Source organism: Scophthalmus maximus, chromosome 7, assembly GCF_022379125.1.
Source record: "Scophthalmus maximus strain ysfricsl-2021 chromosome 7, ASM2237912v1, whole genome shotgun sequence".
Classification (NCBI taxonomy): domain Eukaryota; kingdom Metazoa; phylum Chordata; class Actinopteri; order Pleuronectiformes; family Scophthalmidae; genus Scophthalmus; species Scophthalmus maximus.
Window position 1 is genome coordinate 1,325,959 of NC_061521.1, and position 26,850 is coordinate 1,352,808.

Sequence of the window (26,850 nt, forward strand, 5' to 3'; positions counted from 1 at the left end):
ACATTATGGCGGTAGGGAAGATGATCCTTTGCACGGGCAAACATATATTAGGCAAGGTAGAGCCAGAAAGAAGAGACAGAGAACAAGTAGACTAACCTGGGACCCAGACAAATTCTGGGAGCTCATTTCTTTTGCTCTGCCAGACTCGGTCTAGATCTCCTCCATTGGTAAGTGATTTCCTCAGGCAGAAATCTTGCCGGTCCAATCACAACCGATTATCTGATAATGAGGAGTTTATACCGTGAAATGAGAGAGACAACTTTTGTAAACAACCAAGATGGCTGCCTCTGATGAATGAGCATTTGACTAAAAGTACCTAATATTTTCACATTTCTCCCACAAAAACGACAACACTGGTTCACAGACATTGTGGAATCATTAGATATCACAGAGATCACATCATCTCCTCTCTGCTCTGGTCTGTTGACATTTTCACGTTGTTCAACAGACTTCACATGATTCGATGCTCTCACTGGTTGTAGGTCTATCCAATTGCGTCTGGAGGCATTTTGCTTTGCGTCCTTTGGTAAAGGAAAAACCCGAAAGATAAGTGGAGCAAAGGATGACAACACCCCCATCCATCAAATACGAGGGCTCACTGAATAGTTTAATGAGTATGAATAAGATATGAACCATATGGCTATGGCCTTCACACAAAAAACAGACGGGATTTAGATGAGCAGTGGCTGCCCACCCCTCGTAGTGAGGGCATAGCAAGCTGTTTGGCAGTTGGGGTGTAAGCTTTGAACATTTTCTGGATGTAGGAAGGGCCTGAGCCATTCGTAGCACAGTATGCGAGTACCAGTGCCTTGAATCGGATTCAAGCCACCACCAGAAGCCAGTGAAGGGTGCGGAAGAGTGGAGTAGTGTGGGAAAATTTTGGTAGATTCAACATGGCATATGTCGGCAGACCAGCTAGGAGGGAGTTGCAGTAGTCCAGGCGTGAGCTAACAAGAGCCTGCAAGAATACCTGCATTCGCCTTCTCTGTGAGGAATGGAAGTATCCTCCTGATGTTGTGGAGGATGAATCTGCAGCAGCGTGTCGTCACTTCAATGTTGGCAGCGAAGGACAGCTAGTCATCCAGTGTCACACCCAGGTTCATCACCACAGAGTTCTCAATGGCGATGGAGAGGTCGTTGATGGGAGAACCTTCCCTGGGAGGAAAGCATCTTAGTCTTGTCCAGATTGAGCTTCAGGTGTTGCGTCAACATCCACTGAGAAATGTCAGCCTGACATGCAGAGATTCGTGCTGATACCTGGTTTCAGATAGTGGAATGGACCACATGAGTTGGGTGTCATCTGCGTAGCTATAGTAAGAAAAGCCAGGTGAGTGAATGACAGATCCTAATGACCCGGTGTACAAAGAGAAGAGGATTGGGCCCAGAACAGAGCCTTGAGGGACCCCAGTAGTTAGTTTACAGGGTTCAGACACAGATCCTCTCCAAGTAACCCAGTATGTGCGACCCTGAGGTAGGATGCGAACAGGGAGAGTGATGAGCCTGAGACTCCCAGTTCATGGAGGGTGGAGAGGAAGATCTGGTGATTCACTGTGTCAAAAGCTGCTGAGAGGTCGAGCAGGATGACAACAGAGGAGAGGGAGACTGCTCGAGCTGGGTGTAGTTCCTCTGTTACAGCCAAGGGGCGGTCTCTGTTGAGTGCCCTGCCTTGAATCCACACTGGGGGGTGGGGGGGGGGGGGGGGGGGGGGGGGTCAAGAAGGTTGTTCTGGTGGAGATATGCAGAAGGTTGAGTGAAGACAGGACGTTCAAGTGTTTTAGAAAGTAATGGTAGAAGAGAGACGGGGGTTTAATTTTTTACATCAGATGGGTTGAGTGTAGGTTTCTTTAAAAGAGTCTTTAAGAGTGTTGGGAAAGTGACCAGTTGTCAGAGAGGTATTGATGAGGTGGGTGAGGAAAGGAAGGAGGTCAGGAGCAATAGACATATTAGGGGGCAGGTGGTGGGGCATTGTCTGTGAGGGTTAGGGATTGGATAAGGGGTCTTGAAGATCACTCATCCAAAATCTTACCAGTCGACAGGGCACTTCCTCAGGTCCTCAAAAATACAGCCATGAAGTTGGAATTGGGTCATATATGTGGTTGACAAGAAAATCGAAGGAATAATATCGGTATCCTAATTTTTTATGCGTTGATTCCCCCAGCCCCCTCCCCCTGTATTGCATCTATCAATCCAGTCTGACTGCACTACCACAGTGGACATTGGAATTGGGCCACTGAGAGAGATTACCCTGCAAGGACAACTTTAATTCACATATGAACAGTGAGGCTAATAGATGAACCCATCATAATTGTGTATTAGAGTCGTTATTGAAGTTAAAATATTAAGACAGCTTATTTGAAACTGAATCTTTCTTCAGAAGACATGGCGATGCCTCTATAATTGAAACACAACACATAATCATGTTATTCTTAGGCTGGCATGAAATTCTGAAATCATTAAGTCCCGCAAAATACTACGACATTCAGACGTGAATGTCGTGGAATTTTGTATATCCTTTGCTGTGAATTGTTTGTTTGTTCTTTGCCTCTGTGTCAGTCTGCTTTCATACTTAATGTAATCCAGGCTGTGTTTCTGTCCTTAAGCCTTTTTAATGAAAATGTTTAGTACACATACATTTCACTTACACATTGATAGTAATTTTCATGGTCCTTACAATATTAGATTTAGTTATTCACTCATTAGAAAGTTAGACAGAGTAGTAGGCACAGAGATTATGTGTGAATTAATTGGAACATCAACACATGCAATGAGCCATCTAAATACCAAATCTAAAATCACAATTGAATCCGGGGTTTTTGTTCCACTTATCTGAACTTTTTATATGGATACTGCAGTATGTAACTACATGTCTTTTTATTATATTTATTACTGTCTAAATCCAGTTTTGAATGGTCAATATTGAGTGAATAAAACTCACAATTTCCTCTTGTTCCGGTTATTTGAACTTGTTTAGTACATTTATGTTTAAAACAAAATTGTCTCCACCCTGTTGATGATGTGATTTCACTTAAAATTTTAACAGATTGAAATAAATTGTGATTCATCGTGATTAACTATATGAAATTATTTGATTAAACCCCCCCCCATAAAAAGATATATATACATATGCACATCTCAAATCTGAGATGACAAAAAGTCCTTGTTCCTGTGTGAGCTGTTTTAAAGAGAACATGTAACTGAGCAGATGTATTTTGTCTTCCTCTCCAGTCATTTAGAGGAGGTGGAGTTCGCCTGTGGCTGTGAGATCCGCTGGCTGCAACTATGGCAACAGAGAGGAGAGGCGGGGCTAAGCGGCCAACAGTTACACTGTACTGATGGCTCCAGGAAGATTCTGTTGCACGATATGAACATTAGCAGTTGTGGTAAGTTTCAAGAGTTAAAACATTATATTCACACTTTAAAGCATTCACTAACAAGTGTATTTTTTCAAATGTAATGAGCTGTTGAAATTCACAAGTTCTTCAGACTGTTCAGAGTAGTTGTTCAAATTGAAAATCACTATTAAATTTACCTATTGAATGTCTAACACTTGGATCATCATCTTTCAATGTGACCAGGCCAGTTTGGTGTGGTAGAACCTGACTTCACAGAGCTATGACCTCACTGACCTCACAGAGCTCTGACCTCACTGACATCACTGACCTCACAGAGCCCTGACCTCACAGCTCTGACCTCACTGACCTCACAGAGCCATGAGCACACAGAGTTCTGACATCACTGACCTCACCTCACTGACCTCACTGACCTCAAAGAGCCCTGACCTCACTGACTACACTGACCTCGGAGAGTTCTGACATCACTGACCTCACCTCACTGACCTCACTGACCTCACAGAGCTCTGACCTCACTGACCTCACTGACCTCACAGAGCCCTGACCTCACTGACCTCACAGAGCCATGAGCACACAGAGTTCTGACATCACTGACCTCACCTCACTGACCTCACTGACCTCAAAGAGCCCTGACCTCACTGACTACACTGACCTCGGAGAGTTCTGACATCACTGACCTCACCTCACTGACCTCACTGACCTCACAGAGCTCTGACCTCACTGACCTCACTGACCTCACAGAGCCCTGACCTCACTGACTTCACTGAGCTCACCTCACTGACATCACAGAGCCCTGACCTCTGACCCTCCCACCACCTTTCACATGAGCTGGAACAGAGACTTTGAGCCATATCAACCAATGTGTTGTTGGCAGGTCCAACGTCTTTGGAGAACCTGGAACCAGTGGAGGCACATGTTTCTCTCTACAGAGCCATTGTTGGGTTTTTCTGCTCTGGGATACTGTAAAAATGTGGTGGGACATTATTTCATAATCTGCTAGTAGATTCCCCTAAATCCTATACACTGGACTATATGTATGGAAAAAAGTGACAAAATGAGGGAAACTCTAATGAGTGTGCTATTAATGGACATCGTTGTCCCACAATGCACTGCTACTAACGAATACAAAAACATCAAAATGAATTACAGATGTATTATTTAATTGAATCTGTACAAACTGGCATTGTTAATTTCTGACTACTGGTTGTAGTGTCTTCAATCATCGTGTTGTATGACACAAGAATATGGCATCTGTGTGTGTTTTCTGTGGACACACTGCTGGTCTTCAGAAGTTAGAAACTGTCCCATTTCATTTTGTCTCAGATTTGCCGGATATCAGCGTCAGCCACAGCAACCTCACAGTGGTCGAGGGTGATAGTGTAACAGCCATCTGCAACGGCTCTGGATCCCCGCTACCTGAGGTGGACTGGGCCGTCAACGGCCTGCACTCCATCAATGCACAAGCGGTAGGGAGGACACACACACACACACACACACACACCGAGGACTCAACAGCTATAGAGTGTTGGATTTTACAAGTGCCGCTGGCAGCGGCCTCATAAATAATTGATGTGCGTCTGTTGACACTAAAAATCTCTGATAAAATGAATGAAAATGTTTGTGGTAACTTAATACAGATGTATGTTTCTAGTTATGTGGTGCTGCTTTTCCTTCATATACCTCCTGGTTTCATATCTTGTGTGCAGCTGCTCACTGTGGTAGAAACAACTGTACATGCTACATTCTTTTCAAAGGGGATGTGTCTGCTGTCAGGTTGTTCAGTGAGTCGCGGTCACTGTCCTCTGATTCACCCTCTGCACGTGTGGCTCTGAGCATATTTATACTAGAATGTAACGGTTGCAAAACCATTGACGAATAATTCCAAATGGTCATTTAGGACAATTAGTAAGCAGTGTGGCGTGTAGAGCTGGATGACTGCTTTGGCTATTGAGTGAGGGGACATTTATTCCATACTCCAGAGAATTTTAATCAGCATAAAAACTAGTTCTGGTCACAAGTGAACATTTGTAAAAATTAAATAAATACACATGGTGTACTGAGATGTGATCAAAATGGAATTGTGTTTGGAAGATATGTTTACTATTCAAACATATTTGTGGTTCATAAATTGCCTATAAGTTTGGGACCAACACATGATGGTTAGTCCATCATAGAACCACTATGGTGGTCTTGTTCACACAGCAGTAGGCTCTGCAGAACTGCTTAAGACTGTAATTACAAGTGAGCAGTTGGGAAAAAAATGGTTCCTGTGAGCCTCCTAATTGTAATATGGGGAGACATTGTTTTTTTTTGATGGCAACAATATCTCCCACTTGCTGTTTTTTGTGCCTTATTTCCTGAAAGTGTGTGAGCTCACTGAAGCTCACTGTGTGCGTAACCATGCACACCCAATGACAGCAGGGTTTCAAACTCTTCTCATCTGGCCAACAAACATGAATGCAGCATAATTCAGCTGACATTGACATTATGACCTCATTACCTACACTAAAATGTTCACTACTTCCTGTGTCTTGCATCGGGGAACCCGCCTGCCCCATGTTCAGCCATGATCTGTTCCGGCCCATTATTGAATGACATTATTATAGTATAGATAAGATGCTAGTTTAATTTCTATTGTTTTATCCGGCTCCTCCTCCAGGCCAAAGTCTGCGACAACAACACCATTCATTCCATCAACATAACTTTGGTCAATGTGAGCAGAGACGACAACAACTTCCTGTTGACCTGCACCGCCACCAACGTAGTGGGCATGACCAATGCTTCTATCCAGCTAACTGTTCAATGTAAGTACACACACACACACACACACACACACACACACACACACACACACACACACACACTCACATTTTATGTTTTACAAGGATATTGGTCTGGGACCACAGACAAAGCTTTTCAGATGATATGGAGGTCGGCTGCTGAGCAGGGCGAGGCAGGCAGGAGAGCGATCGAGGCGTTTGGTGAAAAGGATGAGGCTTCTCGTCGCAGAGGGCTCTGTGTGAAAGAAATTGGCAGGTGGAATCTAAGGCAGAACAGGATGAGTGACGAGTGAAAGGGCCAATACGAGGTGCTGCACCACTGAGCAGGTGGAACAATCCGACGACGAGAGGGCAGAGGGTCACAGCTTTCAAACAGGAGTTGATGTAGTGATGAGGAAAAGGTGTGGTCCATCCAGGTACCCAGGGAGGAATGCAAGGGCCATAACCACACACACTCAGCAGAGAGAAAACTCTAGAAAAACACTTCCTGTTTTCATCGTGCTAAACAGGCACAACACCAGCTGACTCACATTCACACCTACGGTCAATGTAGAGAAGCCGGAGACATGCAGCCTCCACACAGAAAGACCCTGGTGACACCGTGCAGCCCCGTCAGTCAGACTAACGAATCCGAGGAAGGAGACAGATTTCATGTTAGTTCATCTCTAATTCTCTTCTGACACCTCGACTTTCTCTTTGTCTCTCAGCTGCAAACCCATTGGTTCAAAAACTCCTCACAAATATAGTGAAATTTGGAATTTTTTATTTGTTGTGGATTATTTTCAGGTGTGGATTACTTTGCTTTCACATGGGGCTGCAGGAGTGTGCTTGATGTAATGAAGGAACACTTCACCTAGTGAAGTCACCTTCTTGCTCATATATCACTGCTAGTTTTGGACAGTAAGTGGACCTTTCTGAGAATAACACAAATAAAGAATATTGCAAGCCTTATCCTTCAATATTGTTATACTATTTTTCCATATTATCCTGAATATACAAAGCTCTTGCTTTGCAGCGGAACGTGACTGTTTCTATGAGAAATGCACTTTCATACTCATTGTAGCATTCAGGAGGAAACAACAAACTGGAGATAAACAAACAGGAAAACAGGAAACAACAACAAGGGACCAAGAAACCAACACAACATATACACAAGGAACAGCAATCAAAGAAAAGTCCACTAGAAACAAGAGTTCATGGGGAAGAGTCATGAGCCAATTGAGATGATTCCAACAGAATATAGGATAATATTCAGACAAATACTATACTTTAGTCCTGATCAAGTCCCCATCCGAGTCATTTAATATTAGTATATGAGAGTATCTCACGATAACGAATCCCGTAGGGGAGGGGGTTGTTCAGCCCTGTATGCAGAGCAGAAATTACGTGGTGTTGATCTGCTCTCGTATTATACGCACACGTGTAGTTTGTACTAGCGCAAGTTTTGAAACTTACCTAACCCTAACACAGGTCGCCAGCCTATCGCAGGGCCACATACAGAGACAAACAACCATTTACTCTCACACTCGTCAATTTAGAGTATTCAATGAACCTAACACGATAACATGATCCTGGATGGCAAAAGATAGGATTGCCAATTCCGGATCATTTGAATCCAGATTTTGAACATCTGGACCCAGAGGTTTAAACAATGGGACCTTTTTAGAATTGCCTCTTAAAGCAGTGTTCTGTTGTCTGAAGACTTTAAAGATCCAGAAGAAGTTATGTCTTCAGGGCTTTGCTACAAAATTCATCAGCAGCCATAAAATAAAAGTGTGCTTTATCTTGATTGATAAAATGCTCCAGCTCATACGACGAATTATGTTGTATGTGTACCTGTTGTATTCGACCAAATCAACCGTTCCCTAATTTGGTGCCTCTACTGATGACAGAAGGTACGCCACAAATACCCTTTGCCTCAGAGCATCGTGGGGTTTAATTTGATTTATGAAATATCACTGGTTGAAGTTTGACTAGAGCTCTTTTAAATGTGACATATTATGCAAAAATCACTTTTTCAGTGTTTGAACAACTGGTTCAGATTTCTCTCCCACTCTGATGTCACAGTTGGACTCTGTTGGGGTAACCCCGCCTGCAATCTGAGAATCTCCACTTCTCTGGTCTATATGACGTTTCCTACACATTTTGAAATTAGTTGCCCAATCAGAGCAGCCTGGGGTTTATTTTCTTCAAAAAAAAAAAAAGATTAAAGTTTGTGTTACAATCTAAAGAGTAAACTCACTGATGGACAGTCCATAGTGATTGAATGTTGCAGTGTCTGACCCTGCCCGGTCTTTTTGTGAAAAGAATGTAATTACCTGTGTTGAATTGGAAATGTTTTTGGTCTTTGTCTGCATAAACTGTCTGTAGGCTTTAGGTGTTGTTCTCATTGCTGTCTTTGTCTTGTCTTTGTTGTTCATATCATTATATTATTATGATTCATGGCAGGACAGGAGTGTGCTGCCCCTGCATGAACACCTCATATCAACCTACTGAAATACTGACTGTGCCACCAGAGCAGACAACTAGCTGCTGTAGTCAGCCAGATGTTCCACCTCCCGCCCGTAGGCCGTCTCCTCATTGTCTGTAATCAGTCCCACAAATGTGGTGTCGTCTGCAAACTTGATTATGGAGTTGGAAGTGTGATTGGAGTCGTGGGTGAAGAGTGTGAAGAGCATAGGGTTCAGCATCCAGGTGCATGCTTTGACTTCCCTCAGGGTGGTTCTCACCTGGTGGTGCTGTAGAACCAGTGTGGATCCTGCAGCAGGTGGGTTGCTGAGTGGAGCAGGCCTCCCTCTCTCTGTGTCACTGGTTCAGAACATCCGACAGTGTGGGGTCATCACGGGCAGCATATTAGTGGTGTTGGATGCCCTTCCACATTCTGTGGGGGTTGTTGTTGTCAAACTGCATGTGAATTTTACTGAATGACAGGATCATTTCATCCAGAGCTCTTTGTTCTTTCTGACACTCTGACTCAGATACTGTTTGTCAGTCATTCTGGTTAATGGGAACGTTTTGGATCTGACTATATTTTTAATAATCTATAATATATCTTACATCCAGTAAGATAAGATAAGAAAAGACTTTATTAATCCCACACCAGTGAAATTCACTTGTTACAGCAGCAGCAAGAGTCAAAAGGCATCAGGGATGAGGTAGGTAATAAAACCTAGCAAAAAATATACAATGAAAGTAGAAAATAACAATACAAAACACTGTCAAAAAGCTATATAAAGAGTGCAACTAATTGCTTGTGGAAAAAGAAGCTAAAATGTGCAGTGGTTTGGATAAAAATGTGACGGATGAGCAGTTAGAAAATGAGTAATGAGTAATAAATATTATATAAATACATACATATATGTACATGTATACATACGCACAACCCTACATTGCACAGGTCAGGTATAAGACAGGTAGTTGCTGGGATGAAGGACCTGAGGGCAGTTACAGTAAGTTACTCTCTAGATTTATCAACTTCGCAAAGTCACATTCACACATACATATTCTATATGCAGCGCTTTTATATCATTCAACTATCACTCACACTGATGGAAGAGGCAACAGCAAGGCGTGCAGAGTGGAGGTTTGTTTGTGCGTTTGGTGGACAAAGTGTTTGTCAGTAAACAGAGAAACAGAAGGAAACACAGATTGTAATAGAACCAGCACATTAACATGAGTATTGAGGTTCGATGTACTTTATCTCTGGTCCTTTCCTGTACGGCAGCAGTGCATCAAGTGGAACGACACAATACAAGTTTCACTGAAGTGACAGTGTTACAGTGTACAACAATAGATTCCTCAACTGTCTCCGTGTATCTAAGTTTCAAACTGAGCGGTGCTCATTTGTCCCGTTGTCTCTCGTCTCGTCAGTTCCTCCCTCCATTGTGAAGCTGACGGAGCCAGAACGACGCCATGACACGTGTATAGAATTCACGGTGCGAGGTTCACCACACCCAACCTTACGCTGGTTCTACAAAGACAAGGTTTGTCTTTATAATACTTCGTAGTATTATATATATATAAAGAGATTTTTTTGAGAGGCTGCCACATGAGTTGTGTCTTAATGTGAATGACTTTACCAGATATAAAAGGTTGGGTTTCATCAACCGCCTACTGGCTGATGAGCTTTGTTGTTTTGTGAGCGGTTTTAAGTTTAAATGGATGTTGTCTCATATGAACAAGTGAAAACTCTTCTCTCCCTCTTCACTCAGGAAATCTCCCACACTGATTATGTGCGACCTCATATGGATATTTACCAGGACTATGTCGAGGGCTGCCTCACCTTTAAAAACCCAACCCACCACAACAATGGCAACTACACCTTGGAGGCCACCAACTACCTGGGTGTGGCCAATAGCACTGTGTACGGGCATTTCCTCGACAAGCCCTTTGATGGTGAGTCGGGACACTGGTGCACTCTGAGGTCAAGTCACAGTATCTGTGTTTGTCTATCAAATGAGGGTGTCAAAAACACCTGTAGAGTCTTAGAATATATATCAGGCTTGTGTTGCCATACCTTCAGACTCTTTCATACTTAAATCTGTTAGAACGTGTGGCCAAGAAGCATTTCAATGACATGAAGCAACATGGTCACATGACTCCTCCTCACCTCATTCTGAAGCTGTCGTCAAAACACAATCCTACCTTTGTGCAGCTGAGATGTATGAAATGATTTAGGAACAAATTAAGCCCTTTTCAACTGCAGGAACTTAACTGCTCATTTTTAGGATCTGTTCCTGGAACTACATTAGGCACTGCTCACGAGGTCGTACTAAATGATCCAGTTCCAGATGCTTTCAGGCGTGTTCGTCTTCGGAGTTGTGGCTCTAATAAATTGCATATTTGCAGCAGCACGGCCCGTGGCAACCTAAACCGCGACAGCAACCATTCATCTGTCTCTACTAAGACATCCAAAAGAAGTAGGTCGACCAAATGAAGCACCAATTAGTGCTAAGTATTAGTAGTATGAATACATTTCACAATAAAACTTGGTGTGACTAACAGCAGACTTATCGACGTGACTTAATTGTGTTCATACCTGAAAGAAAATTCAAAATACGTGAAAATTGGTGAATGCTGCCAGTTCTCCTAAATCCCTCATACGCACAATTTAAGGCCCAATGTTTTTGAAAAGTACCGACAGATAACCTCAGGTCAGATCTTTGCAAAGAAAACTAAATTGATACTGCTGTATCATTTCTATATTCGATATTGTTGTTCTTTTCACGCCATACACATATGCTGTTTTCTGCTTCAAGCTTCTTCTAGCCTCTAGCCATTTGGTGTTTTTGTCTCTTGCCTCATGTGCGCTCACACTTGACCAGGTCTCTACACTTTGTCTTACAGTATCTTTTCTGTCTTCCCTACCTTCACAGGTCCAGAGACAGATTATGATTATGGTAAGTGCTTTTTTATCAACAACTACACCATGGAATCAAGGTCTTTGAAGCAGGAGATAACACTCTGACATGGCATTCACTACATGAGGTTAACGGCCCCACGCATTCACACTCATTTAGATCATGAAACAGATTTTATATTCTCGTCATAGAAAATAAAGATTACTGGCATACTGTTGTCGAGCATCACTCAGAATGGTGGGAGGAAGGGAAGCAGGTTACTGATAAAAATAATATCCATGTGCTGCCTCTGTCATACTTTGGATATGTTTTTGTGGACTGTGTCAAAAACATGTTGTAACAAACGTGTTACCTTGTGGGTTCTCTCAGCACTACACAAACACACAGCTTGGGATCAGGGTAAGCGCTTTATTTTTCCAGCACATTATCCAACTCAAAACACACAAAGGTTCTCGTCCGTTCGGCGCTGCCCGGCTTCAGGATGGAAACCTCGACTGGAGCTTCCCTGCCTCCTCCCCTCGGTCCAGACGCTGCTGCATGACAATGGGAGAGCGTGATTACCCAAACTCCGCTCACCTGTGCCAATCATCCCCACCTGGTACTGCCCCCCCCCCGACAGCCGAGTGCCCTAACCACGCCCACCTCCACACATGTTTATTGGTCATTTTACTATATAGTATTTTACTGAACTCTGCATATGGGGGAGATAGTACATGAATAGGCCCAAATATTACAATCACAATGGAAAGAAAGTACATTGAAACTGTCCAGTGCAGTATTTATATTAATGTACTGGTGGTTAACTAGAGTTTAGTGCTATTTCAACGCTACTGTTTGCATCTCCTACTAAAAACCCTAATGTATTTTTTCTTAACATTTATCTGACAGGTACTGTTATATTCATATAACAATATAACACATTTAAAACATCAACTAAATAAAATGTTCATCTTTAATGGTTTAACTCCCCAAAGTAACTCTTCACATGACTTCATCAGATTATTTTTGCAGATTTGTCAGCTGCACCTTAATCCAGTGATCTGGGCCTTCTAATATACAGTATTTAAGTCTACTTCATAATCCTTACAAGAATAGGATTTATCCATGATCTATTATTGGACAAATAACAATAGCATTTAAGGACTTTGATTTCCAAGTTAGTGAGTACCTGTGCGGTCCTCAAAAGAAGTAGCAGGTTATACGATGTTGTGATTTTCAAACCCAGTCTTTTATGTCCCTCTGTTTTTCTACCAGTGACCCCGACTGCAGAGACTCACAAGCCCGAGGACGATACTTTTGGCGTGAGTGATTTAACAAATTCCTTGTGTGGATGATGTTTTCCCTTGTTTTTCTTCCATTTCCCCAAATCATCCAGTTGAAGAAAAAAAGCTATAGACTCATAAGCTAATAATTACAGAAAAGCCTGAACAACTTAAAATATGTAAATGCCCTTAGGCCTGTCACGATAACTACTTTGTGTTGGATGATATATTGTCCCAGAAATGATTGCGATAAACGATATTATTATCATTTCAAGACCATCTTTTCCTACTGAATCATGTGAGCTTGTGGTAAAAGCCTGTTGGTCGTCACTGCTGAGGAAAATGTTATCTAAACCAGTGATTCTCCAATGGGGGGTTCAAGATCCTTTCTGGGGGTAACCAGATGGTTGTGGAGAAAAAAACATATTTGAGACTGAGGATTGTGTTTACATTAAATTGTCTGCACCAGTGATACGATCTGCTTCAGGATGGATGTTATCGAGTGTGTTTGTGAGTCACAGTCGGTGTGAACATCAGTCGGGGTTGTTCTGGCCACACACCAGCTTCATGGCGGCTCAGGGGAAGAGAAACAAAGTCACAGGATGCACGAGGGCGGCTGGTAGCTCGCTGGTTCAATTCCCGATGCCCACAGAGAGCACGCCAAAGTGTCCTCGGCAAGACACTTAATCCACTGACAGAAAAAAGCCTGGTAAATGGTGAAGCAGTGAAATGGGTAAATGGGACTTGTACTGTAAAAGTGCTTTGAAAGCACTATATAAATATTTTATATATGTAAACCTATTATATATATAAACAGTCCATTTACCTTTATGTTCCTTACGACTCATTTGCTCATCTAGAGGTGAGTAAACACTCATACAATAGTCAAAGTTGAACACAATTTAATCATGAGTTTAAGAATAATGCCATTGCAGACCACACTGTAGAAAAAACCTCTGCTCAGACGGGGTCAGCATTATACACTGACGGTGTGGTGCCAGCAGCGACCCGACCCGACCCGTCTGTTGAACCCGCAACAGTGAGGGACAGGGCCATAGTTTGAACATAGCATTATTATCTAAAGTTAAAAGTAAAAAAGGCTTGGAAAGGCGTGTCGGAACAGCTGTTGTCTCGCTCTCTCACTCACTGTAAGCAAACACGCATGAAAACACAATGGCTATTATAGAGGTGATCAACACTGTCTTCAATTGGAGTGAGTCTGAGCATGGCATAATGACATACGTGTCTTTATGTGAAATATATCACTGTATTGACTCTGCAGAGAGTGGCTGGTATATCATCCGTGTTCATTTACATTATATTACATTACATAACATTCATTTCGTAGACGCTTTTGTCCAAAGCGACTTACAATAAGTGTATTCAACCATGAAGATATTACTCAAAGTGCAAGAATTAATAACTGCATAAACATTCATCAAATAGGCGAAAAAATGCTTCAAGTGTTATTTGTAATTAATTGCATTTTTTGGTGTGTTTAATACAATAAATTCAGGGAGTAAGGCGTAGTCTGAATGAAGAGTTTTCAGTCTGCGACAAAAGCTTTGAAGGGATTCTACTGTCTGATGTCAATTCCACCATTGACGAACCAGGACAGAAAACAGACGGGATTCAGAGGAGCATTTGACTTTGACATGTTTTCTGATAAACATAATTGTAATTTTACTGTATTTATGTATGATGCATAAAATCTAAAATAGATTTTCTTGTGCTATAATCTGCAGATGTTATGGCAGTGATAAGGTTCAGTTACTCTCTTCATTGACAGTAAATGATTCTGGTCAGATAGCTGTATACGTGATGTGTATTGAGTCAATGCACACACACAGTGTCTTGCCCACACTTGGGAACATGGACTGAGGGAGCCAGTTAGTGGACGACCTGCTCTAACACCCAAGCCACAGCTGCGCATAATGGTCATGCGACAGCATTTTCAGGTGTGTTAGTGTGGCCGGACATTGTTTTTGATCAGGAAATAAGATGCTCATCTGGACGGAGATCATTTTTCAGTATGGGCGTGGACTCACTGGTGATGTGACAGCCTGTTGTACCTGACTGTATACACACTCACATACTCACTGGAAAAAGAGTTTACAATAAGAATCAGACTCTGAGACACTTGACTTTCACCACTGAACAGCCTGGGGTATGAATCATTACAAAACCCAGTTTGACTCAGCTACTTCGCATACATTGTTCTCATCACCAACCCTAAGGCCTGTTGAGAATTCATCATCCTCTTTCATTCACAAGGTGTTTGTCACATAAGAACATGTTGAGTACTGATGATTGAACTCATTTCAGGTCTCCATAACAGTTGGACTGGCGGGGTTTGTCTGTGTGATGCTGGTGGTTCTCTTCCTCCTCATTAACAAGTATGGACGGCACTCAAAGTTTGGCATGAAAGGTAAGAAGCTAGATAATCTCTTCATCTCTTTGAAATGTCTTTCTGAATATTTGATTTATTTTGATCAGGCTCAAAGTGTGTGACTTGAATGAATTTTAAAGGCGTTACTGGTATGGTAATAGCTTTATATAGGATTAGATAATCCTTCATTACTCTCTTTTGTAGCTGCAAAGGGGGTGGTCAAAAAAATGAGGTAAATAAATAATTAAACATGCAGTATAAACACGGAGGAATAGATTAAAAAGAAATAAAGAAAAGAAAATTTCATATATACATTGTAAACAGAATACCTACTCTGTGAACAGTATTGCACATCAGATATTGAAACTGCACAGAGACAGTGTCTTTTGCACATTAAATTAATATAGATCTGAGTTTATAGTGCAGATGGATCACGTGGAAGACCGGGAGCGGACATGCTTGTCTGACGACCTGCCATACCTCTCCTTCAAGGCTGGGTGTAAAGTCGCAATTTAATTCAATTCAATTTTATTTGTAAAGCGCCAAATCACAACATACATTATCTCAAGGCTCTTTACATAGTGAGGTAGAGACATCACAATATTACAGAGAAACTCAACAGCTGAGTGGCTGGAGCAGCTCCATTAGAGTAGTTGAGGATTGAAACAGCAGCATGTAGTGTAGACTCTCATACTGCCTTCTTCAGCTGGAGCGGAGTGCCGTAGACGGTAAAACCTAGAGACGGTGAGAGTAAACTGCCCACGAAGCTCCTGTGATGGCAGGAGGAGATAGATACAGGCCCAGTGCGAAGTCAGGTTTAGTTAACTCCTCTTTTTCACTTTGTCCCTTGGCTCCTGTGGGTGTCAAAGAGTTATTGATACAGTTCATGCAAAGAGAATTTCAACTGGTCATAGGCCTCACAGCAAGAAGGTTCTTGGTTCCAATCCCAGCTCAGACCAAACAGGCCTTTATTTTTTGCCAGTGTTATTATATCCATGTTAGAGAACCCACTGTCAGCTGGGATTGGCTTCACTAACCTGAACCATAACCTTTTGTTTCTATATACCGAAAAGGGTAAGGCGCACATGCACACAAAAACACAGACAGGGCAACTGTAACTGAAGTTCAGGGGTTCGATCCCCGCTTGCCGAAGTGCCCTTAACCCTAAATTGCCTCTGACGGCTGACATAAAATTTTGGGAAAAGAGATGAGATGTGTTGATATGGACTCCCAGCAGCCCAAAATGGATGCTTGTAAAAGAAGATGGAGCAGAGCAAAAAGGGATGATTGCATTAAGTCGCCATAAATCCTCCTCTTGATACTCTGTTCTTCTGCTTGAGGAGGAAATGACATCTGTTTTCTCCTCAGAAGGAATATTGACGACTTAATCACACTATAATCTGTTTTAGATCCAACAGTCTTTTAATGTCCAGAGAGGACTACAAGATGCTTATCTGCCTGTGTCTGTCTCGCTGTACATCTCACTGTCTCTTTGAGGCTTTTAACATGATAATATCTGTCTTCTGCAGCTGAAATGAAAGTGCATAATGCATCAGGCACTACTGGTACATCTGCACATAGACTCGACAGCTCAAAGCACTAGAACTCGTATACATAGTAGAGAAGTTACTGGATGCTTAGGATTCATATAATATATTACCATATACCATAACATAAAGTCCAATGCTCTTCATGAGATGTGTTTTTGGGTGAAGAACTCGGGTTAGACTCACTTGGCGTTGATATTAAGGTATCCTGCAAATTCACTAAATTTTGTTGTAAAGGAGAGGCCTTGTGTTTTTTTTTGTTATTCTTTTGTGTTGATCTTAGTTTTGCCAAGTCTAACGTCATCACATGAATAGTACTTGCAAGTAATGTTTAGCAATTTCCAATACTTGTGAGAAGTATACAAACCAGTCAGATTTGTATCTTCAGGTCAGAAGCACCAGATTTTGCTTTACAGAAAGTATGACTGATAATCTAAGTATCGTTCTATTAAATATTACTGAGTATTTTTCTTATTGAAAGACTTGGTCCTCGCATCAGTGGCAAAAAAAGCGAGTAGAATATTGCCATGATGCCTGTAACACCGCTGACCTATCCAGCAGCCATGGGTTTTGGAGCCTGTCATTTTGATTGATTTTTGTGTCATCTCTCGAGGTACACCTCAAGTCTTTAACAGTTGCTCCTTTTTTTGATTTCATTATCGAACTCCACTTTTTGGACAGGATAGCCCTTCCTTGTCCCTGCTGGCTAAGAGATTACACCACATGAACATTCAAGACCCAAATAATCAAACTCCAGCAGTATATTTAATTTGTTGGTGTGAAAACAGAGTCTGCCCCAGCTTTACGACAAGGCTTGGAGAGTTGGCTGTATGAAAGTTGCTTGGACACCATTTGGGATTTCTGTTGACCATTTTGAGTATTTCTATAAAAGGAAATATCTAGATTATATAGGAGAGTATGTTTTTATCTCCGTGGGAAGGTCACTTAAGCTGCACACCGGCAAACTCAAATACCACACTAGAAAAAGGGAATGCAGCACTAAATACTATCTATCTTGTATTTATGATGTTAAACAAAATAACTGAAACACATCACCTTCAGTATTACTTGATGGTGCTGGGAGTTGCAGCCGCCTCACACTCCCCTCCTTCTGGTATCACGCCATCGCCATGAGCGTGATAGAAAGTCAGCTGTGGTGTTATAAAAATAAACTATTTTTAAAATACTGTGACAGTTTCTTGTATATTATGTCTTCATCTTGAAATATCACTGTTTCTCATTATATTACTTTTCATCCCGATATTTAATCTTTTCTCCCTAAAACACCTTTTCTGTTTTGCTGGCAGCTTTGAACCCATTATAACCAGTCAAATTAACAGTCCCAGAGATTCTGATTGCTCATTTAGCAAATTAAGCTTTTGTCATAAGAGACGTTTACTTTTGATTAAGAAAATGATCTGATCATTTCATCTTTTGTAAATGGACATTTTTTTAAACTCAAACACTGCTCAGTAATTTTAGGGTCCTCCTGTTTAAATTAGAAAGATAGAGAAGATTCTGTAATAAATGAGCAGGATTGGTGGAAAAACAATGCAAAAAAACATGGTGCCATCAATCAAAACATATGTGTTGTGTTGGGTGACGCTCAGCAAATCTTGCCTATAACTATTTAAGAATTGCTGAAGTGACTTCATTTAGGTTTCTCCAGCCACAGATTTTAATTTATGCCAGTTGAGCATTCTTCTGTGGAGCACAATGGAGCCCCTAGGTGTACTGTGACCACAGAGAAACCATAACAAAAGTCATCCATTAGCACGACCTCTGTGGAACCTTATGGATGTCTGCTCTTCACTGATAGACAGAGCAGCTATAAAGTTACAGCATGACACTCTCACTTGAATCAAACTCAACTCAACTCTACTTTATGTTTGCTCTCCCTGTTTTGGCCCAGTATTGAGCAGCTTGAAGGTCTGGTTGCCCTCTCTTGTGTATTTGTCCTCATTCTTTTCTTTGTATTCATATCTCTCTCTCTCTCTCTCTCTCTCTCTCTCTCTCTCTCTCTCTCTCTCTCTCTCTCTCTCTCTCTCTCTCTCTCTCTCTCTCTCTCTCTCTCTCTCTCTCTCTCTCTCTCTCTCTCTCTCTCTCTCTCTCTCTCTCTCTCTCTCTCTCTCTCTCTCTCTCTCTCTCTCATCATACTACCATCTGCTTTAGTGTTTTATTCAAAACCATACAGCCTCCTCAGGGCCTGCTTCATTTATTCACACACTCACTAACACTATCTGCATCTCAGGGATCAGTGTCTGACGTCTGTGTGCGTCATCCATTTTAGCAGCAATTTACGGTTTTGTTAGTTTTTGCATTTGTTTACATTATAGCCATTGATGTCTTTTATTGCAGCATTGAGTATAGAAAGTACAATGTCAGTAACATGTAATTGGAATCATGTCAGCAGATACATGTACTTACACCAACATGTCTATAATTATTGAAATATTCTCTATGGCAAGTCAATTATACATTATCTGACTCAGATTAGCTATACAGTTCAACAGCACCGTAAACTGCAACATGGCCACAAAGGTGAATCAGCACCACAATCTGAACATCACTTATTGCTGGGCTGCCTTGTGTAAAGCATTTGAGACATTTGAGACTTATTTGCAGTGAAAATGATCTTATGTGCGTTCACATTTGTACTTGTTCACTTATGACCAGATCTCCTTTGACTGATGTTAATACTAGGTATGAACAAGACCATAATAAAAACAATATGTATTTACAAGGGTTGGTGTGGCGCAGTAATCATCACTGTCACTGCACAAGAAGAATAGTCTTGGTCTGAACCTGTCACGTTTGCAGGAAGCAGGACCCAAATGCAGAGGTGCACTTTAAATGGTGTTTAGTCAACTGAAATGAAACCAAACTCAAAGTAAAACAAAACCAAAGTCCAACTAAAGGTTTCCACGACATGTAGCAAAACTGGAACACTGTAGCCAGGGAAAAAATCACAGGGACAGAAGTTCAGGAACAGACTAGGAGAAAACACTAGGAACAAACCGGGGAAGACAACAAGGAAAACAGACGATCCAACACAGACAAAGGGAAGCACAGAGACTAAATACACACCAGGTGGGCGGGGCTAATAGAACACAGGTGAGACACATTAGGAACAGGTGCAGACAATCACAGGGGCAGGAGACAGGAAAAACAAGACACCAGAAACTACGGTCTATTCATTTAAACAAAAAATATTCTCAAGTTCAAATATTTCAACTCCAAATATTTGCTTGATGCGTTGTTGCTAAAGCAAATTAGTGTTGAGATCCTCCTAAGTCATTGAGGTCGTATCATAAATGGAGGATAAAACTATTGTTGCTGTGTGTGGGCATCCTGAGGGCACCCGGACCTTTTTGACACGAGTTGCTGTATCATGACCCGGCGAAATGAGAGGGGAAGTTGGACACTACCTTTAGCCCCAGTTAGCACAACCGCTTTGTGTGGCTTCCCATCGGCAATCCTGTCTGACTTTTAAAGTGATCTATTGGGATAGTAACCAAAGACATATACTGTTCCCAAAAATGTGATTTAACATATATTTATCGTATAGACCAAAGTGCATCATATTTATATAACAGTAGCGGTATGCTTGACAGACACAAGGACTTGCTGGTGAGCACAGGCGATTCTAAAGTATGTTGGGGCCCTACGCAAAAAATCAAAGGGGGCCCCTCGAACTAGCATTCACCACCATTATGTTATAAATAATCTATCTATTTAAAAACTATTCATTGTTTAATATTTACATTTCAGGGACAATGCAATTTAACATAGTCCCAATACAGATGATGAAACTTGTGTGTTGGAGCCTGCACTATGGCTACTAAGGTTTTTACATTTACGGCGTAATGAAGATTTCAGTTTCATAAAACAGGCCTCCTCACAGACATGAAAAATACATTTAAATACACTCACCAAACATCAAAGTAAACAAAAGAATTAATGTGATGCTAGTGGAAGTTACATCATTAAAATGTCTCTCCTCCACAGTTAAGGCTAGACTAGCAGCATTTAGTTATGTAGTATTATATTTAATCATTATTATCTGTTCAATTTACCACAGTCTTGCTTTTTTTTCTCCTCTCCCTGTTTATACTTCTCTCTTTTTTCGCTTCCAGAAGCGTAAATCCAGTTCTATTTTTTGAGTGGCATTCGTTGTCGTTGTCATTAAGTTTGATTACACTGACAAGTCAGGTGGGGCCCCCTCAGGGGGGGTCTCCTACTACCATTGCCATCTTTGCGCATTGTCACTGCTGTACTAATCAAGTTTGTCAGTCCTCGGGGGCCCCCTACTGACTTGGGGGCCCCAAGCAGTTGCCTGCCTCGCCTGCTGGCAAGCGGCGCCTCTGAGCATGAGCAATACCAGGTCCATGAAACTGGGGCTGCAGAGACTCTTGTATCATGTGTTCAATACTGTCTGTACAAAGTGTAAAACAAGTGTGACAGTGAATACGTACAAATGGACTGTCAGATATAATAACAGAACATACCTGTTCAGGCCTATTGTTTTCAGAGTGGAATGAATAAGATTGAATGACATTATTACATTCCTTATATTTTGTTGCACTTTGGTTCAACTTAACTGAACTATTGAAATGTGTATTGTCACAAATTTCTGCTGGGTTCTGAATATTATCAAGTGCAGTCAATTGGTTGATTGATGGAGTGAATGACTGACCTATCAACTGCATTAGAGAAGCAGGATTTACATAGTAGCTGATGAAAACGTCCTAAACTAGGATCAAAGTCTTCTTTCTGTTTCCCTCTGCCTCCAATTCCTCCTCCTCATACACCTTCCATCCAATCCATCTTTCTTTTTTACACAAAACTGGATTGATATGAATAAATTGTTCATGAGGTATGAATATTGGACACCCGTAAGCATTTTGTTTCACCTGCAGATGCTCAGTATGTCACTCTGACAGTAAAGAAATATCCTTCTCTCTGTATTTCTAGGACCAGTAGCCGTGATCAGTGGTGAGGAAGACTCTGCCAGCCCCCTTCACCATGTGAACCATGGGATCATCAGCCCCTGCACACTGGACGCAGGGCCAGATGCTGTTGTGATCGGAATGACCAGGATCCCCGTCATAGAGAACCCACAGTATTTCAGACATGGACACAACTGTAACAAACCCACCACCTGTGAGTACACACACACACACACACACACACACACACACACACACACACACACAATCTGTAGATCATTTTCACTTTTCATTCATTACAGAAAAAAAGATAATCTGTGTAAATTGAGTGTTAAGTTTCAGTCCTTGCTGGAGTGAAAGGAGGCTCTTTGTCTAACATATATTTTGAGTTGTGCAGCAAAGTGATTCTTGGATCAGGGTCAGTGTTTTCCTTTCAGTGGCAAAGGGCCAACAGTCTCCTCAGATTGATTCAAGCAGTGCCAAAATGCACACACGCATATATCTCAATCCCTGAATGTGCCTGATTATTTTTATTTTATTTTATGAAATTAAGAGGGATAGTTTAGTGATTTTGAGTGGGGATGTATGAGATACTTATGCATAGTTAATATGTTACCTTATGGAGATGGTGATCAGTTATTTTAACGGAGTTTGGAGGAGAAGTGGGAGTAGCGTAAGTCACAGTCCCACTGTTGTAGAGGGGACCACCGAAAAACGTCTTTTTCGACACATTTTTAAAAGTTACCTAAAAAATATATCCGTTCAATTGTACGCTAAAGGATCTACACTACAAAATCACTGAATTATCCCTTTAAGAATAATAAATAATAAGAAGCATTGGGAAATTGCTGAAAATGTGAAAAAAAACCTGTTTAAACACTTGGTCGGAAGTCAAGCATGTTATCAATTGGTGTGTGATGTGCCATCTTACAATGCCGGTGGTACAACTTCCTTCTTTTTCTTGGGTTTAATTTTAGAAACAGGTGTTTAAAAAATTAGTGTTTTTTAGATTTTCTGTATTTTTTTTATAACAAAAAAAAAAAATAAACCAGAAATTACTGGACACTGTACAGATTGAAAATTGTACATTATTTTTTTGTTGGGTTTATCAATGGTGATAAGTTATCCAGAGTAAATGATTAACATTTAGTTATCAGACCAGAGTTACATTCTTTATGAGGTTTTCAAATGCAGATCACTGAATGTCCGAGTTGATAAATGAACGTGTCTCTCTCTCTGGCAGATGTTCAGCATATTAAACGGCGGGACATTATTTTGAAAAGGGAGCTGGGAGAAGGAGCTTTCGGCAAAGTCTTCCTGGCTGAATGTTACAACCTGAGTCCCACCAAGGACAAGATGTTGGTAGCTATAAAGGTAAGAGACAGGAGAGGGGTGTGTGGCTGTCGGTGTGTGTGTCGGCATATGTAGCAGCAACTTCGCCACACGCTGTACATACCCCAATCAGGCAATGCTACCTTTAACACTCTGGTCAGTGGACGACCCTCTGAGCCCCCTGAGCCACAGCTGGCCATGTAATCTAATCTTGTCATTTCATAATAACATCATCATACATTCAATTCCGTTTTATTTGTAAAGCACCAAATCACAATATATATTATCTCGAGGCACTTTATGTTATAAGGTCAGGACCTACAAGAAACCCAACCGTTCACACACTGAGCCAGGAGAGAAAGGGGTGGGGGGGGTCAGGAACAGCACTGTCACACTGACTGTTATGACATGATATGTTATGTCACTAACAATAGTGGTAATTATGGACATAATGATGTAAAGAGTAACAGCAAAACAGGGCTGCGACCAAATGGTGCAAATTGTGTGACCTGCAAATTTGTAGAAGTTTTTTTTCCCCATGTAGAAAAACGAGGGATCGAGTCCACCAGTGTAGTCAACTGGTTTAAAGTTACTGTGTTTTTCATTTTCATGACCTGGAAGCTGTAATCAACACAATTGAAACAAGAAAAGGCATGAAATATTTTACTATTGTATAAAAATTAATACATAAATAAATAGTTGTTTTTTTTTAAATCACCAAACATTTCCTAAATATTCGAACGAGATGCACCCGTGTCTTGGGCAGCTGTAGTTCAGGAGTTGGAGTAGGTTGTGCACTTATCGGAGTGTTGGTGGTTCGATTCCTGGCTCGCCAGCTCCACATGCTGAATTGTCCCTGGGCAAGACTCTGATCCCCTCTGAAATTGGGGACGCAGCATAGGAGCACTGTACAAGTGGGTGAATGTCTACGGTACTTGAAAGTGCTTTTCCAGTACAGAAAACTAGAAAGAAGGGGGGGGGGGGGGGACAGAGAGAGAGCATTAGTCTGTCATTCTGAATTAATATTGTTTGATTCTTTGAAAATTTAAATTAGGGAAATTATGTTGCCATGATATCTTTAATTCAAAGCAATCATGTGGTGCAGGCTCAAAAAGAATGGAAAATCCATACTTCAGAAACATTATTGTGTGTTTTTCATCTCCCTTTGTATTCAAATACAACACCCTCCTACCCTGGCTACCTGGTGGCTGTTCTTCAGGGTCTTTTTATTCTCTTCAATAATTTGTCTATGGCCCACATAAAATTGCATTTAGTGCAAACTATAGTGACCAGTGAGAGAAATGCCGTAGGAGAATGAGATAGATACTGGGGAAAGGGATGTTCCCATGGCACCTCTGTAGGACAGATACAGGGAGGATGTCAGCATGGCTGCCTAATGTAAATCTTGATCCAGGCATGTTTCTCTTTGTACAGAATCTGAAAGACCCCACTCTTGCAGCCAGGAAAGACTTCCAGCGTGAGGCTGAGTTGCTGACAAACCTCCAGCATGAGCACATAGTGAAGTTCTATGGAGTGTGTGTGGACGGAGACCCACTCATCATGGTCTTTGAGTACATGAAGCATGGAGATCTCAATAAGTTTCTCAGGTGAGTTCAGCAGACAAGAAGCAGTTGGCGAGCCCCAATTTCATGCAGATCTTCCTCCGATTTGCTGCGAGCTACTCAATTGGTCGGTGAGCGGAATATCTGGCTTTAAATCGTGTTGTGTGAACTCGGCATAAGCTGGGAGGAGGGTTGGCCTTCTGTTGTTTGTGATCACAGATTCTCCCTGACATAAATTTTATCCATGATATCTAACAGGGGGAGACCTCTAGGGAAAATTAGTCTCTGTTGTTCCCTGGAGGTAAACAGGGAATCCCACCTCTTTTCATACTGTGCCCCCCAGTACACTCACATGATCCGAGGAAATGGAGACAGCATTCTTCACAGAGCGAGACAAACAAAAACACGTTTCTATAGTAAATGAAACACATTCAAAGCATTTACCATTCTTTACAAATAAACATTAACATTAAGAAATGGTGGCATTTGGCGTGTGTCCTCCCCACTCTCTCTCCGCCTTCCTGTATTACCTTTCCTGTCAAATAAAGGCTTTAAAAAAAGCCCATAAACAAAAAACAAAAGAAAGAAATGGTGGTGGCCAGTACTGATGGTAGGGTGCCGATTGGTTCCAGGTGATCCGACTGTGATTTGTCGCCTTTCAATAAGGGTGTTGCCACATTATAATAAACTTGATAACATTGACAACAAAGTCAAAAGATGGCTAAATTACTGATCCTATAGCATGTCAATTCGTATATTGTACTAAACTGCATGAAATCAATGACTGTCAGAAGGGAGGAAGTTAATTATTAATTTGGTTATAATTTCTTTAACCGGTCAGCATTCATGTGAAGTAAACACAATTAAACTTAATTGGCAACAACATTAAAACCCAGCAATATGGCAGACAAAAACAAAACAACAAGCTGATACCATGGTTATCTCCTTAGTGGACTTTCTTAGATCGCTACCACTGACATTTTAACTTCCTCCTCAGAGCCCACGGGCCAGACGCCCTGATCCTGGTGGATGGTCAGCCTCTACAGACCAATGGGGAGCTTGGTCTGTCCCAAATGCTTCACATAGCGAGTCAGATCGCAGCTGGTATGCTCTACTTGGCGTCTCAACACTTTGTGCACCGTGATCTGGCAACCAGGAACTGCCTGGTTGGGAATGGCCTGCTGGTGAAGATAGGAGACTTTGGCATGTCCAGAGACATTTACAGCACAGATTATTACAGGGTAAGAACATGTCTTATGGTTTCTTGCACTTCATGACTATTTTGTCTCTGTTTATTTACCTAAAATTAAAACTTCAGTTTACAGTATGCAGGGACAAGGATTAACATTTGTTCAGATTTTCAGTAGCTCATAGACACTGTTGTTTATAACCCTAACCCACTAGACTCCTTATCATTCCCCTTGACTTTATTTAATTCCAGGTGCAGCCAATTAAATCTTGTGATTTCAAAAATATTTGCGATAAATATCCATCCATCGTCTACCGCTTAATCCACTTAAGGGTCGCGGGGAGGCTAGAGCCAATCCCAGCTAACATTGGGTGAGAGGCGGGGTACACCCTGGACAGGTCGCCATCCTATCGCACGGCCACATACAGAGACGCACAACCATTCACTCTCACATTCACACCTACAGTGAATTCAGTCTTCAATTTACCTAATCCCATTCTGCATGTATTTGGACTGTGGGAGGAAGCCGGAGAACCCAGAGAGAACCCACGCATACATAGGGAGAACATGCAAACTCCACACAGAAAAGCCCTGGTTGGTTTGAACTGGGACTCAAACCCAGAACCTTCTTGCTTTGAGGTGACAGCGCTAACCACTAAACCACCGTGCAGCCTATTTGGGATATATGTTTGTTTAATCAAGTTCATGAGCAAAATATCATCCAGTATGAGCGACTGGTTCTATGCAAACTCACCACTGTAGGTTTTCATATCATATTCCAATCAGTTGTGTGGAAACATGTCAGCAGTGGACAGGAGATTCAGTGATTCCCTAAGTGATTTACACTGCAGCAGAATTGAATCATAGAGTCCTGGACCCTGGAGAAGGTGTTGTAGTTCTCATTTCTTGCCTGTGAAGAAAAGGTTTGTCTTCAGAGATGATGGCAACAGCAGTTCAGAGAGATTTTCAGGAGAATCTCAGCTCTGTTAATGACAGTGAGAATTTTTTTTTGTTTGGGAGTAAATGTCAGTGACTCTCCTAAGTAGCTTAGGTTTAGCTAAGTGGACTGTTGTTTTTAATGGTTGCTCCAACATGTGTGCAGGGCTGCTGGTAGACAGGTTCAGTGTCCC

At 41.6% G+C, this 26,850-nt stretch overlaps 1 protein-coding gene across 1 annotated transcript in view; it reads left to right on the top strand.

Annotated features, from left to right (window-relative positions):
* Positions 1–26,850, top strand: part of LOC118315736 (NT-3 growth factor receptor-like) — a 64,035-nt gene that overhangs the window by 28,793 nt on the left and 8,392 nt on the right. The window contains exons 5-16 of the mRNA XM_035643261.2: positions 3,226–3,380; positions 4,674–4,816; positions 6,010–6,154; positions 10,001–10,113; positions 10,342–10,525; positions 11,506–11,529; positions 12,745–12,791; positions 15,078–15,180; positions 21,663–21,851; positions 22,881–23,011; positions 24,404–24,576; positions 25,529–25,772. Coding sequence (XP_035499154.1) covers positions 3,226–3,380; positions 4,674–4,816; positions 6,010–6,154; positions 10,001–10,113; positions 10,342–10,525; positions 11,506–11,529; positions 12,745–12,791; positions 15,078–15,180; positions 21,663–21,851; positions 22,881–23,011; positions 24,404–24,576; positions 25,529–25,772 — 1,651 coding nt within the window. The remainder of the gene's footprint in view (positions 1–3,225; positions 3,381–4,673; positions 4,817–6,009; positions 6,155–10,000; positions 10,114–10,341; positions 10,526–11,505; positions 11,530–12,744; positions 12,792–15,077; positions 15,181–21,662; positions 21,852–22,880; positions 23,012–24,403; positions 24,577–25,528; positions 25,773–26,850) is intronic.